The sequence below is a fragment of the Epinephelus moara genome, chromosome 5 (assembly GCF_006386435.1).
Source record: "Epinephelus moara isolate mb chromosome 5, YSFRI_EMoa_1.0, whole genome shotgun sequence".
Taxonomy (NCBI): Eukaryota; Metazoa; Chordata; class Actinopteri; order Perciformes; family Serranidae; genus Epinephelus; species Epinephelus moara.
The window spans coordinates 39,418,661-39,434,411 of NC_065510.1; the positions used below are offsets into that span (position 1 = coordinate 39,418,661).

The 15,751-nt window shown below is 40.9% G+C and overlaps 1 protein-coding gene across 1 annotated transcript; it reads left to right on the forward strand.

Moving 5' to 3' along the window:
• The first annotated feature begins 1,199 nt into the window (after positions 1 to 1,199).
• On the forward strand, positions 1,200 to 12,956 carry melk (maternal embryonic leucine zipper kinase). The gene is made up of 18 exons (XM_050045374.1): positions 1,200 to 1,327; positions 1,597 to 1,709; positions 1,796 to 1,881; positions 2,720 to 2,836; positions 3,909 to 4,052; positions 4,196 to 4,264; positions 4,510 to 4,602; positions 4,849 to 4,947; positions 5,883 to 5,951; positions 6,238 to 6,336; positions 6,697 to 6,783; positions 6,970 to 7,101; positions 7,533 to 7,697; positions 7,862 to 8,153; positions 11,188 to 11,284; positions 11,629 to 11,785; positions 11,956 to 12,059; positions 12,157 to 12,956. The coding sequence occupies exons 2-18, from the start codon at positions 1,631 to 1,633 to the stop codon at positions 12,332 to 12,334; spliced, it is 2,067 nt and encodes a 688-aa protein (XP_049901331.1). The 5' UTR covers positions 1,200 to 1,327; positions 1,597 to 1,630; the 3' UTR covers positions 12,335 to 12,956.
• The last annotated feature ends 2,795 nt before the right edge of the window (positions 12,957 to 15,751 follow it).

The window sequence follows — 15,751 nt, forward strand, 5'->3', positions numbered from 1 at the left end:
TGTGACAAATAAAACTGTCTGCTGTGAAAAAACGTCCATTGTAAGGAGGGATAGAGCAGAAGAGGTCAATTAAGACCCTCAGTCTAACAATGCTGCATTGTGGGGGTACACAAGGGGTAATTTTATTCATACAGTGTGTATGGGTGTGAGAAGATGAGTGTAATTAGGTAAAAATCCAACATAAAATGCATAGCATAACAGAGCCATTGTGCCCCCTCACTGAATGAATCAAGCATTCAGACCTGTGCTGTGCTGTTCGCTCAAATGAGCATCAGTGCCCCAGAAATTAAACTTTGCTCACTTTGATCTTTCCCTCTTGTAGTGGTGTTAAACAACTGGCCACTTCACAGATTAAAAGTCTGATCTATTCTGACCAACATCAAAATGCTTCTTACACATTAACATATCAGTCCAATCAGTTCAATAATATGATACATATCAATATAACAGCAAGAGGGGTTATTCCACTTAAGGTCCACTTTTACTTTTGATACTTTATGAAAATTTTTACTTAAATAAAATAATGTATGACTCATACTTGTATTTGAGTATTTAAATATTGTTGTATTGGGTTGTAGTGAGGTACTGATCACTGACAGAAGAAGTCAGCAAGTGCTGCACAGTCTGATTTCATGTGTTTTTCTCTTTTATTCAGATGAGTTTCAGCCCGGCTCGTTATGGTTTTGGCCCTCAAGCCTTCTCTAAGATCAACTATCATGCTTAACTGTATCAAGGACTGCACCTTTATGGATCACATCTGCATTTGCTATGTCTGTCTTCTTTTTATTCGTTTTTCTCTCAGCTTGCTATGAACTCTGTGTATGTAGCCTACATCTGTCTGTAAAATCAGTTACCATTTTACTTGGTAAACCTGGCTAAAACTAATGCTGTCTGCCTTCAGAAAAGCTTATTAAGTTCTTTTGTTGATGAGAGAGGTGTATATTCAACTTTATGGTAATTTACAAAGAGGGTTTTTCTAATATGTTGTCCATCCCATCTAGATTGAGGGTAGGCGAAATAAAATAAAATAAAATGACATAAAATAAAACACCTGTCGGTATAATGTAAAACAACTCAACGGTACCATAAACTACCGCCTCATGTATTGTATGTAATTAAATCCCTTTTTTCATTGCCGCAGTACTTCTATTTACCACAAGAGTGCGCACGAAGCACAAACCGGAAGCCGGAAGTGGAGTCAACGTCAACGTGCGAAATTCAAACTTCTGTAACAAAACATCTCTGCCTGCCACAGGGTTTGTCTATGTGGCGTATGGTTGCTCATTGATTTTTACCTTCCTCTTCTCCCGTTCTCATTAAAATACAGGTAAATTATCAGGTAATATCGAGAGCGGTATTCAGCTAGCGTGTAGTAGCATATGTTAGGTTTTACTGGTGTTACTTTTATTTCTGTAGCTAACGTTACAGTTTATTTCAGCGTTAAGTGACGATAGCTAGCAGCTAGAAAATGTTAGCTACTAACTTAGTTTATTTTGAACACAAAGAAAGCTGTGTTTTTCCCGTTTAGTTGAGTGTCTTATTGAGTTGAGCGCTAACACTGCTGCTATAACGTTAAACCGTTTTCTCTCACCGCAGGGAGGTGTATCATCGTGCGGCTGAAGCAGGGAGGATGCCTGTGGAAAGAACAGAGCAACGCGGAGCCGACGAGCTCTACAAATACTATGAGATTTACGAGACTATCGGCTCAGGTAATGACATTATTAATACATGTCAGTGAGTGAAAAAGCTCTGTCAGTGCCATATCTCTCTGATGTGTGTTTATATACTTTGTCAGGAGGCTTTGCTAAAGTCAAGCTGGGTCGACACATCCTGACAGGAGAGAAGGTTGCCATTAAAATCATGAACAAGAAGGATCTAGGGGTGAGTCAAGGAGACACTTTGCTTACTTAGGTTGTTGTTGATCTGCTGTAAGTATTTGCATTGAACAGGAAAACCCAACAAAGCGAGAGAAAAAAAAACATTAACTTGAAGAATATCATAAGCATTTTGATTTGAAAACAGTAGCATCAGATATGTTCATTATCAACAGCCAGTTTGTTCAGTCAAGCCTGTAAAATGTGTATAGTCTCTAAAAGTGTATCGACTGTAGTCGATAAAATGTAAAAACTATTACAAGTTTCAAAACCCTGAGGTGACGAGTGCAAAGTGTACAATAATGTTAAACAAAGGAAGCCATACAAATCCTAAGTTTGAGAAGCTGTTCTGACTGACAATGTTTCACAAAATTGTCTGAGATGATTTCTCGATAATCTGTCTATTTATGATAAATGTATGCAAAAGCACATTATGATGAAATTATGATTAATGCAATTAACTGTTGTACCATTGTTACATTACATCAAACAAAACTTTTTACAATAGTTAAAATGTGATGGGTTTACAAAAGTTAATATTTGGACAACAGAATTCTGTAAAATTATGACAGAATATTTTCATATAATCACAAAATGTGAACTGAAAGTTGATAAACAATATCAGATTGTTTCTCAGCCCTACCCAGAGCTACTCACCATCTTCAATAACCTTCTTACCCTTTATTTTGTTCTTCATCCATTTACATGGATGCCCATGGTTGCTTATCTTAATGTGCATGAGCATGTGCATCATCATTTAAAAAAAATGCAGCAATTCAAAAAGTACACAGAATAAATTAAAAATTATACATCAAAAACCAATAACAAACCATTCGTCACCCTAGGATGATCTGCCCCGTGTGAAGGTGGAGATTGAGGCCATGAAGAACCTGAGTCATCAGCACGTCTGTCGTCTCTATCAGGTCATAGAAACCTCTACCCAGATCTTCATGGTGCTGGAGGTAAGCACACATACACAGAGACTGTGTGAGTGTGAATATGACATTGTCAGGGTTTCTATGTGGCAGGAAAAGTATGAAATTTGATTTTAGTAGTTTCCAGATAAGAATGGAAAAAAAACGCGAGTATAGAAAAATATTTGTTTCCAGAGTATTGCCCCTACTCTGTTTTCTAAAATATAAAATTCAGTTTATTTCTAGACATACAACATTTCTAAAAATTAACTGATTGTTTAAGCAGAGTGTTTTTTTCATGGCGTTTGGAGCAGGCAGTGCAGCCAAAATGTTAACCACTGTGTGAGAGAGTGCAGCAAGGGCAAGCTTGATGTCATCAAAGCAAGGCAAGAGATCTAGCATGTGACTCAATGTGCACTCCTATGCAGAGCATCCTCTACTCCTGCACGTCACACCCTACATAACAGCTCTGTCCTGAGAGCTTTATAACTGAGCCAGATCCAGACATCTGCGACCAAATGAGTTTGAAAGAAAATGTAGCAATATCTTTGAATTGTATAGTGTTGCATAGAGTTATGCAGTGATGAAGTTATCAGAAAACTAAACACACTATACCTTTTTTTTTTTTACTCTTTTTTGGTTCCCTTTTATAAAAGAGTGAAAAATATGGGGAAACAATAATATTATATTTTTCATTCAAGACGTAAGGGAAAGAAACCACGCAAGTATAGGAAGCACCGGTTCATTTATTTCCTTTTTCGGGCAGAGATGTTTAACAGTGGAATGTCTCAGGCCCAAGTCCCTGCGTAGGAGTATGGACTGAACAGATTGTTGATTATGAGCCACACCACCAGGTTAAAATCTTCTGTCAATTTTTCAGCAACATAATAGCATACATAGTCAGAATGGAACATACATGTTAACAGTTGGATTTTCAAAAACTTTAATTTACATCGAGCCATTTGTACTCCGATGTCAAATATGATAAATCTACCAAGAGGTCTGGAAATTCAATGGAATATTGAAATGAAAATGTATAGGAAAGCTTCTTTATATTCAGTAATTTTGCATCTCTCTCTCTCTCTCTCTCTCTCTCTCCGTCCTTTCTTCTTCCTCTCAGTACTGTCCAGGTGGGGAGCTGTTTGACTACATCATAGCGAAGGATCGTCTGTCAGAGGAGGAGACCAGGGTGTTTTTTAGACAGATTGTGTCTGCGATGGCCTACGTCCACAGCCAGGGATATGCACACAGGGACCTCAAACCGGTAAACACAACCACTGATTGCATGTTAAAGAGTGACTGAGAGAACATGACACATTAGAGAAACTACAGCAACGTGTTCCTCCTTGCCTGTGACTGCATACTAATCTTAATGTCTGCTGCGATGATTGTCTCTCTGAACTGTAGGAAAACTTGTTGATTGATGAAGACCACAACTTGAAGCTCATAGACTTTGGATTGTGTGCCAAACCAAAGGTACATAATCATATCCCCTGTCTTGTTGTTTTAGTTTTAAATGTATTCAGCCTGTTAGCTGTTTGTTCAAGATTTTTTGGGTGGAGGCAAATCTAATTGGTTGTTCCCACAAATATGTTTTACATTACACAACGTTGTGTTTGGCCGTTCACAGTCTAGGTTGAAGCTGATGTCTATAGACAAGTGTTTACACAGTGATAATTGCCTATAAACATGATATGCGCATGTTGTTATTTCTTGCCTAGGGAGGTTTGGGTTATGAGCTGATGACGTGTTGTGGGAGCCCTGCATATGCTGCTCCTGAACTCATCCAGGGAAAGGCATATATTGGTTCAGAGGTGAGAGATGCATGCTGTTTACAACTTTTAGAAACCGCCAGGGCTGTGATTTCAAGATTTGCCCTTATTTAAACCTGCAAAACTTGCATTTGTTTTCCCACTAAAAGTCGTGATTACCTGCCTGTTCCACAATTCTGCCTTTTCATGGTGCGCTGATCATATTCGCTGGTGCATGACTCAGTGCAACTGAGCTGTGAAATCCTAACTGTAAAGCTGAAATACTGCTGTGTGATGTGTAACCTCTAGGCTGATGTGTGGAGTATGGGAGTGCTGCTGTTCGCTCTGCTCTGTGGATATCTTCCCTTTGATGACGACAACTGCATGGTCCTCTACAGGAAGATTACAGTAAGAGCACAGACAGCAGTCTCAAAAACTCTGACAGAGCTGAACTAGTTGAAATTCAGAACTCAATGTAACAAAAAGTTTTGTTTTATTTTATTTATTGTTTTATCTATTATTTGACTTATGACAGAGATTGAATACTGGTGTTCCAGAATCGCTCTTAAATACCTTGTGTCCTTGTCCTGCAATTACTGAAGAAGTGATCTCTAGTCTATGAAATATTGCCATTGCAAAAGCAAACAATTAATGCAAAACTCTGTAAACTCTTTAAAAAAAAATCTGTTTTTGGGTCAACACAGTACACACAAACCATCATTTGAATATGCATACCAAGCACCAACTACACACTGACAGTATAAATGAAAAACACTTGTAGCTTTTGCTTTTTCTGTGTGCAAGGCATATCATTTTGCAAAAAAGTTGCCATACATGTAGGAAACACACATACACACAGGTATCCAAATGTGCTGAGTATGGATGTGTATTCCGAACATATCATACTATCAATAAGAATAAGTAATTTTTTTTCTCTACATCTTGTAACACTCCTCAAACAACAAAAGCACAGTAGGATAAAAAAAAAATTTGACTAAGTCTTGTGTTCTTTGTGTGTCGGGCCCCTCTGGCCATAGGATTTCGTTCACATCACATACAGTGTTGTCTTGAGCAAGGCGGCACATCTGTCAATGTGGAAATGCACAGGGCAAATAGTGTAGTAATGTAGAGACCAGTATTTACAGTTTTGCAAAAAAGTGTGTTATAAAAACTGACTAAAACAGAGAATGCACATTCAGTTTGGCACGCTTTGTAAATGCATTTGCTAAATGTGTTAATGGTTTCAGCAATAGTGTTTCAAGAATCACTGTTAGTGTGTAAGCATTCAGAAAAAAATAATGTTTCATAACGTGTTTTTTGTACGTTTTTTTTAATCTCCTTAGAGAGGTAAATATGATAACCCTCGATGGCTGTCTCCAGGTAGTGTCCTCCTCCTCAACCAGATGATGCAGGTACATAATCATAATAATAATCACACTCTCTCCCCTGTCTTCTGCTTTGTTGCTACTTTACGAAAAATTCACTCCTCGAGTCACCAGATTGCTTCTCACTGCACAACACTGGAACTCATAACCACATTAATTTGCCATAATAGAAGAGTAGAAGTAATTTTTTGGATTGATAGAAGTAGAATACGATTTTATTTATTTTTATAACACATACAACATTTTAGACATACTGTAGATAGATGTGTAGGCTTTTGAATATTGAGTTGTAGTTTCCGTGTGCATCCTGTAGGTGGACCCCAAGCTGCGTCTTACTGTTCGACAGCTGCTGGACCATCCCTGGGTGTTGAAAGACTACAACAGCCCCGTGGAGTGGCACAGCAGGCAGCCGGTACACACACACACACACACACACACACACACACACACACATACACATTCATCCATGACAACACTATAGTAGATATAAACATAAACAGAGCTGCACAACTACAAACACTACAGAAGCGTCTAACAGTTTATGGGGCTGTATGCTGCCTGTTTTACTTTAGAGTTTTTCATTTGATTTCAAAGTCAAAATTTGATCCATTCTCTGAGGGTTTTTCTAGTTCGCTCCAGTCACCACACAGGCCCCTGAAACAATGTCATAATCCGTAATATGAATGTTATTTGGGAATTATTCTTTTAGTGCTCACATATAAAATGTTTTTAAAAAAGACTTTAATATTTTGTGTTTGTGCCTTTTGTGTAGCTCGGTCACATCGATGAGGACTGTATTACTGAGATGGCTGTCAACATGAAACGATCGAGGGAGAGCACCACAGCGCTGGTCAAGGAGGTGTGTCTGCACTGATGTTCATTATGCTGATCAGTTCATCATCAGTTGATTTCATTGTGTTATGAATGGTGACATCACAACAAATGCATATGTTGATTATGTCTGTTCCTCTTGTATTCTTTGCAAACATAATATTTGACATACTTTGTATTTGAAATGCAGTCTAATACATGTTAACTTCTACAGTGGCGGTATGACCAGACCACAGCCACCTACCTGCTGCTGCTGTCAAAGAAGCAGAGGGGCAGACCTGTCCGCCTGCGCCCTGAACCAACAGCCTGTGAGGAGTCCTGCTCTCCACTGCACCAGGGACTACAGGTCAGACTCCATACCACAACTCCCAAAATGCTCTGTTCTTCCTTCGGGCTACTGACTGTCCCTACAGCTGCATGTTCTGATTCAGTCTTCTTGACTCTACCTTGTACCTTACATTAGGGCTGGGCGATATGGATAAATCAAAATGATTGTGTGTGTGAAGGCAAATAAAGAACAGCTAGTCTAGTAAGTTCAGAAGATGACATCACTTTACTGTAAAGCAGGCGTGAAACAATACTTACAATATTACAATATACAAAATCTAATACAATATTTAATCTTGTATCATGACATCAATAAAATATCGATTTATTGCCCAGCCCGACCTTATGTACTTAATGTTTCCCAGAACTGAGTGTTTTTGTTGGTGTTTTGGTCTTCTTCTTTCTTTTTTTTTTTTTTTGTCAAAATCTTATTTTCTCTCTTGCTTTCAGACAAGGGAAGCCCTTCACTTCAGTGAGGATGAAGACGCCGTGATTGTGGGTTCTCTGGACTTTTGCTCCGACTACATTGATGACTGCCCGTGGGTTTCAGTTAAACAGTACACACCCCAGGGCGTCAGAGGTCAGCCAGATGGAGCTGCAAACAACAACGACATGGTATGTGAAAGCTGGGGCACATGTATGTTTTTGCTGTCCTCCGTGTTCTTCCTGATTAAGTTTGGATTAGAAACCGTGTTAGCTGCGATGGTGAAGGGCCATGTCTCTTGTCTTACAGAGAAATCTGCTCATACCACATTTATCTCTTCTTTGTATTCCATTAGAGACTAGCATCTCCTTCAGTGGAGAAAAGGTGTGCTTACAGCCCGACCCCAGAGAGGGGGCGAACTAAGACACAGCACCGTGAGGAGAGGAGGCACAGAGACCAAGAACGAGCCTGTGAGAACAAGGAGAATATTGCTGTGCAGGAGAAGGATGTTGAAATATTTGCGTTGCCTCCTCCTCGAACCCCTGTGTCCAATAAGAAGAATGCACGGCCCAACAAGAATGTGTTGACCACACCCAATGGAAATGCTAACATCAATGGCACCAAAGCCAATGCAGTCACACCTAAAGGTGAGGAGTCTCTCTGCTACTCAGCCCACGGCAACACAGAGTTTCAGTTCATCATCCAGTTTATTTGTATACTGTAATTGTTTTTTTGTTCCGAACAAGGGCTTGAAGTACAATCTCTATTAGATTATTTGCATTAGCCAACTGCCCCTCTCCACGTCGCTCTCTTTCATTTATCTGTCCCTCGCTCAGTCTTCATGCAGCTCTCATAATCACAAGTGCCACGTCCACATGCCACACATTTGCAAGTAAATTGTCTTCTGGTAATAAACTCATTTATTGGGCCTGTTTTTATCCCAAAGCCACTCATATTTCTATGATTTAGCTGTCATTACTGAAACCACTGAAAATGAACACACACACACACACATGTACACACTTATCACTGTCAACTCAAAGGTGAGGTTATTATTATCAGGAAGCTAATTCTACTCACTTATCTATAAATGAAGGACACTAATATGAATGGAGAATCATTAAAGTCTTTATTATTTGTCAAAGTGAATCCTCTGCTCAGGTGTCCGGCCTCATTAGTTTCCCTTATAAACTCGGCCATAAGCCAGCTAACGTGCTGCAGCTGACCTATTTGGTGTTAAACCCTTGGAATCTGGCGCGGTCCTGCTCTCTTTACAGCCTCCTGTTCTCTGAGCTACAGTGCAGACATGCTGCCTCTGACAAACTTGTCCACACACACACATGCACACCGTGATCTGTGTGTCTGTCCCTAGGCGTGCGCTGTGACAGGTGTAGCTGTCTCTTTCCTCTGCTTACCGTCCCACGTGGGCTGTAGTGACATGTGTTCTCTTGCCACTAAAGCCTAGCTCTCTCTCTTTGTGTGTGTGTGTGTGTGTGTGTGTGTGTGTGTGTGTGTGTGTGTGTGTGTGTGTCTTCTTGTCTCTGTATACCAAAGCCTTTGTGTTAAGCTCCAATGACAAAGCTAGCCAATTCCATGCATAAGAGCAAAGGGCTGCACTGATTATTTTCTCATCCAACCTTCATCCTGGTTTCCCCTTTTCATTTACTTGTAAGACACTTTGAGGTTGCAACCACAATCTGATTCCATAATGTCTGGACAGTGTCATAGGGTTGGGTATCACATTTGATCCGATAACGGTATTGTTAGGGTACCTGGGATTCGATACAGGTACTCAACTTTACCGTTTTGTTTTTTTTCTCGGTACTGTGCTTTCTCTGTAATAACAAAATGTAATTTCTGAACACACTGCAGGGGTAGGCGAGCTCCGTGGTCAATTTCCCAGCATCAGGGCACTTCTGCCCTCTGTCTGATGTTAAACCTGGCAGCTCTGCAGAGCTCCATTGCTGGCTTCGAAGCTCCGTGGCTGGCTTCCAGGCTTTGGGGCACTTCACGGCACTTCTGCCTCTTGTCTTAACCGGGTGTTCTCACCCAGATGTGCTCTTAGGTCCCAACCTTTGGGGCTGATGGATTAAACATGAATTTCTACTAACAACAGCAAAATTCAGTTGATATCCTTAAAAGTACTGAGATTGGTACCCAACCCTTGAGGCTGAGTGACATTAAAGGAGAAGTCCGGTATTTTGCACTTTGAGCCCCATTTCTGGGTTGTTTATGATGAAATAGAGTGGTTAAGACCAAAATTTTGACGAGTGCTCCTTTTCAGAGAATTTGGCTTTCCCCTGCTGTGTATGGCCATGTGTGAACCTGTCCTAAAACCACCCTAAACGTTTGTTTTCAAAGCCATGAAACTCACAGAGTGGTCAGTGGTGTTCGCTGATGTTCTGACATAAGAATCGTAGCAAACTGTGGTTTCCATCCGTGATGATTTATTTGACATTTTGCCTAATCCATTGATTTATATAGGAAGCCTCATTGTCCATTGGTAGTAATCCGCCACCGGAAACGGAAAGGGGGTTGTTTACGACAAGGTTGTAGTCATTGTAGTCTTTTAGCTCAGCGAAAGTGCCGGCTCGACAGTGACGAAGATGAAAGAAAAAGTTTTGTAATAAGTTTAAACAGCTGCACAATGGATTTTGAAAGGTGGATTCTGGATGATGACACATTCAAAATTGATTTTGACGGCTGTGGTTACCGATCTGAACTGGAGTATACCTTCTTCTTCTGCTTCTTTTCTGTGTCCCCATTTCATTGCAATGGTTTCCTGCCAGTTGGCGACACCCACGTAAAGGAGCATTATCGCCATCAAGTGGGCTGGAGTGTATAACGCTTCAGGGTCAAACGAACGATCAAGCGGAAGTTTACACATGGGTTTGAGGCAGCTGAAAAAAATAGTTCCACAATCGAGATGAATATCGAAAATACGGATGGAAACCACAGTTTGCTACGATTCTTATGGCAGAACATTAACGAACACCACTGACCACTCGGTGAGCTTCATGGCTTTGAAAACAAATGTTTAGGGTGGTTTTAGGACAGGTTCACACATGGCCATAGGCAGCGGTGTTAAGCCAGGCAGGGGAAAGCCAAATTCTCTGAAAATGAGCAGTCGTCACTATTTTGATCTTAACCACTCCATTCCATCATAAACAACCCAGAAATGGGGCTCAAAGTGCAAAATACCGCACTTCTCCTTTAAGAGAAATATTTAAACCCAAAACAGTTTTTGTTCTCCAGTGGTGGCACCATTCCACCAAATAGAAATATATTGTCAGTGTCCTCTGCACCATTTTTAACATATCTACTCAAAAATATATTCTTCCATATATCTATGGAAGTAAAAATTGTTTTCATTACAGATTAATCCCCAATCATTTTCGTGTGATTTATTGTTAACTGTGTGGTCTATAAAACAGCAAAAATATCTATCCCAGTTTCCCAGGGCCCGAGGTGACCTCGAATGTCTTGTTTTGGCTGACCAACAGTTGAACTAATTGTTGCGGCTTTAAGTTCTGTTGGTTTGAACAATGTTTGGCTGCAAAGCAAGAGTATGTGATGACTGGTTCGGCCGATGAGTCAGCAGGGTGTAAAAGGGAAACATTTTTTTATATTCTTTTTTTTTTGGTAACCAAAGTGTTTCTGTGTTTCCTGTGTGTGTTGTAGGTGGAGGCAGTGCCTCTAAAGAGCACAACAAGAAGAGAGTAGCAGAGTTTAAGGAGCTTGCAAATGTTGAAATAGTGGCCTTGAGTCCTGAGAGAAGGTGAGTGGAGTTTCCAAAAATAAAAGAGGGAGTGGGGGAAAGTGTCTATGTTAATAAGTGAATGGGATAAACACAGACAGTAGTTGGGTGGGAGGCTAAAGTTCACATCTAAGGTCACTGGGGACCTCAGGGTGGCCTATGGGCTTAAGAGACTGAATTCCGGTTAAACGTTGATAAGTCTCTCGATTTAAGTCAATTTGAATTTGGACTGTAATGGTAAACAGCGTAAGAGTCCTGTTTCTGTTCAAATACTGAAATGTTAACCTGTAATCTAGTTAGGTAAGAGCAGTTTGATCAAATGACTTGCCAAAGTGAATAAATACGAGATCCTCTTTGCTCTCCAGGTCTCGGTCGTTGGACATGGCTGTTATGGGAGACAGCGGGAAGAAGAAGAGAGGAGGAAAAGTGTTTGGTTCCCTGGAGAGAGGCCTGGATAAGATGATCACCATGCTTACTCCCAGCAAGAGACGAGCCCTTCGTGACGGTCCACGCAAGATCAAGGTATAAAATGTGCACACCTGCCAGAAATATTGTATACTCTTAAAAATGGAGGTACTAACTAGAACCATACAGGGGTTTTGTGGCTTGTCTCCAAAGGGACACCTTTGGAACCCTTATTTTTACAAATGCACACATTACATCATTTTCTTTCATCCGTCTTTCCTCCGAAGGCACAGTACAACGTTACTCTGACCAGTCAAACCAACCCAGACCAGGTCCTTAACCACATCCTCTCCATCCTGCCGGAGAAAAAAGTCGATTTCACACAGAAAGGGTAAGATGACGCACCTTCCCTCGATTTCTGATCAGATGGCCCCAGTCTTTGATCCAATCGTAATGTTTCTGTGTCACCTTCTTCTCCTTTCATTCAGGTATACCCTGAAGTGTCGGACCTGGGGTGACTTTGGGAAGGTAACCATGGCGTTTGAGCTGGAGGTGTGCCTGCTGCAGAGGCCAGAGGTTGTTGGGGTCCGTCGTCAGAGACTAAAGGGAGATGCCTGGGTCTACAAGCACCTGGTAGAAGACATCCTCTCCTCATCCAGTATCTAAATAATGCACTTTACCAACAGTGTCATTGTCTGTGTCAAGTCAATTGATGCTGGCCTTTCTGTGTCCAAGAATACATGATGTTGGATTGGTGATTGATGCACAGATTCAGACACTAGAAGGTGTCTTAGTACATCAATGATTAGTCCTTCATTATTCAAAGTGAATATTTAAAATTGTCCTTAGGCCAGCCTGCAATCCCCAGATCACATGTTACATTGAATTTATGAGCATTACATCACAGGATCCTGTACAGCGTGTCTTGTTTTATGTAGAGTATTGCTGTTTTTCTTCCTAATTATTAAGCTGAATAGGAGCTCTGTCAACCCTCTTGAGATGAATGTGTATGTATGAAATACAATATAGCTATTTACAGTACAGTTTACCTTCTGGCTGCTTATTACCATATTAATGTCTTGATGTTGTTATTCTCCCCTGTAGGTGTAATTTACTGTCATTAATGTACATGTGTTTACAATGCTAACAACATGACATTTTTACATGGCTGTGTTGTATGAAGCTCTTATTTCTTGTTGGTGCTTGTCTAGTTTTTACTGTCATATTGTGTGTCTGTAAGATTTCTACTGACAAAAGGAGCAAAATAAATGGTTTCTGGTAAATGTAATCTTCCTGTGTTTATGGAGACGGATGATTGAGATTAATTTATGTACTTCCTTGACATCAAATGTTCTTTCTTTTTTAATTCGCTCAGCAGTTTGATGGAGCAGTGGTGTGTTTTACACTCTGTCATCATCCTTCTGTTCATCTTCTGGTCCTCACTCCTCTTTAGTACAAAGATTGATAGTGATAGTTTAGCTTAGTGACAGCATTTGATGTGGAAGGGTGTCAAATGTCTGCAGTTTTTCATCACTTGAGGTACTTTAGATTCAAAACACATCTTGTACTCACATGTTGAATAGTTTTAATAATGGTTACTAATTACAAACAGCAGCAACAGTTCAGCATTTTTATGCAAAAGTACTTCACATATGTAGAATATTGCCAGATCTATGGTATATTTTGTCGAGAAAATGATTGGGTCATTGATCTACAGGAATTCAGATGTCCTGTGTAAGTAAATTTATAACCACAGTGAAAGATAATGATTTACCTTTGACACTCAAAATGGTGGATGATGATTGTTATGGCAGAAACGGCTGTAGGAGCGTGATTGTTATGACTGACTGAATGACTAAATAATGATGATCATTGCCTGCAACATCTGAGCCGACTAAAACAGAAGAGTCTGAGGGGCTCCTCTCCCCTCCCTGCTCCGAGACAAGATGCCACTTAGTCATAACAGTGCTGCAGCTGATTGGCATTTATTTGTGGCAGGTTCTCCTTGGCGTCTCAGCAGGGAGGAGAAGGGTAACGATGGGTTGAGGTGATGATAAGGGGGGTTTAACCTTAATGGAGTCTGGAGTGGGTGGGGGGTGGGATGATAATTTAAGACAGAGGTGAAGGTTGGAGTTAGGAAGATAAAAAAAAAAAACATCCGCCTCAGCCCATGTCCTCCATATTATTCCAGTGGTGGTAATGACTCCTGCTGGGCTGAGGTTGGAGGATCAGAGCATGTTTGTGTGTGTGTGTGCTGCGGACAGCAGCTGGAGTAAAAGCCCACTGTCACCTTTCTCACATATGTGAAAGACTCTCCCCTCTTTTCTGGCCTTTCCCCATTTTCTTCAACCATTGCATGAGCCAGATTCTTCTCACGTTTTCACATGCTTACCTGATTTTTTCTTCAATATTTTGGTTTTATATCATAAATTTGTCGCCTTATATTGTTTCATTTGCTTCACCTTCTCAGTATCTGCAGGAGTAGTGGGCCAGGTAGATGATTCACGATTTACTCCTTGTAAGAAAAAACTCCAAATCCCTATTGTCATTGCCCCTCCATTCAAACAGGGGGCACTCCAATCTCAAGTTGTGAAGTTTAGTCCATGCTTGTTGACAGCTAGAAAAAGAGAGCATATCTGACCCAAAGGCCTGCAGGGGATTAATGACATAAAGCTGAGAAACTCTGCAGAATGTAGAGCAGTGTGAAACTTCCAGCAGGACTCAGGAGCAGAGTGAGCTGACACACAGTACATCCAGTTTGGGAGCAGTGTTGAGTAAGTAGAAATTTTTTGTAAATGCTAAAACAGATCAGAGCAGATTTGTGTTTACTTGTTTTGCTTGTGCTTTTCAGGCTTGTGAGTGTAAAGACGTGTAGGAGAAATGAGGTTTCTGCTGACAATTGTTCTCATTGTCCTTTGCCTATGTGAGTTTATGATTTTTGAGAGGAGCTGTCACACTAATATGGCCAGGCAATTTAGTTTTTTTGTAAGCCAGATACATGACACATCTATTTCTTCTTGTTCCTCTGACTGCATATTTGTCCACTGCTCATTTTTCAGGGCTTTACAGGGCTCAGACGTCTAATGACACATTGCAGGGAAATCCTTGTGAGGTAGGTCAATAAAAAACAGGAGTTAGGCCTGTGTGTGCCCAACCTGGGGGTGGGGGGAGGTCTCAGCATAGGGGTGTGCCATGGGAAATGTCCCCCTTAATATTTAGAACATGTGCATCAGACTCCTCCACCGGGTCAGATACCCCAGGTAACCTGCAAAAAGCTGTGTAACAGGTAAAATATGTATATGTATATGTATATATAAATTCATGGGTACGGGCACAGGGAAAAATGAACTACACGTAGGTGGGCAGTGGGTGAGAACAAAAATATGTTTTATTTTTCAGAAAATGATATTTTGACTTCTAAGTCACAATTCCTTATATCCTGGAAGTCAATGACACAAGTTGAACCTTTGACCCCATTGTCATATTCGTCTCTGACGTGGAGGACTCCAGTGATGAAACTTTGCAGCCCGATGATGAGGCACCCAAGGAGGATCCTTTTGAGGTTTTATGGTGGTGGAAGGAGCATGCTAAAATGATTCACAACCTGGCAGTGATTGTGCAGAATGTTTTCGCAGCATCCAGCACAGCCAATGAAAGAAACTTTGCCTCTGCTGCAATTGTAATAAAATAACAGAGAATCCAGCTTAATGTGAGTGACCGTAGCCTGTGGTTGTTCAATCACGGGTGCGTGTTGGGTCACTGGACTTCTTCTTCTTTTTTTTTAAGATATTTTTTTAGGGCATTTTTTGCCTTTAATTGACAGGACAGTGAAGCGTGAAGGGGGGAGAGAGAGAGAGGAGGAGAGACGTGCAGCAAAGGGTCACAGGCTGGACTCGAACCTGGGCCACTGCGGCAACAGCCCAGTACATGGGGCGCCAGCTCCACCACCAAGCCACCGACGCCCCAGGGTCACTGGACTTCTATTAACAGGTGCAGGCAGGTGCAGCTTTTACTAAGACTTAATGATGGGTGACAGGCCGATTCTGGTACGCTGGTACTGAGCTTGGCAGGTTGAGGTTTTCA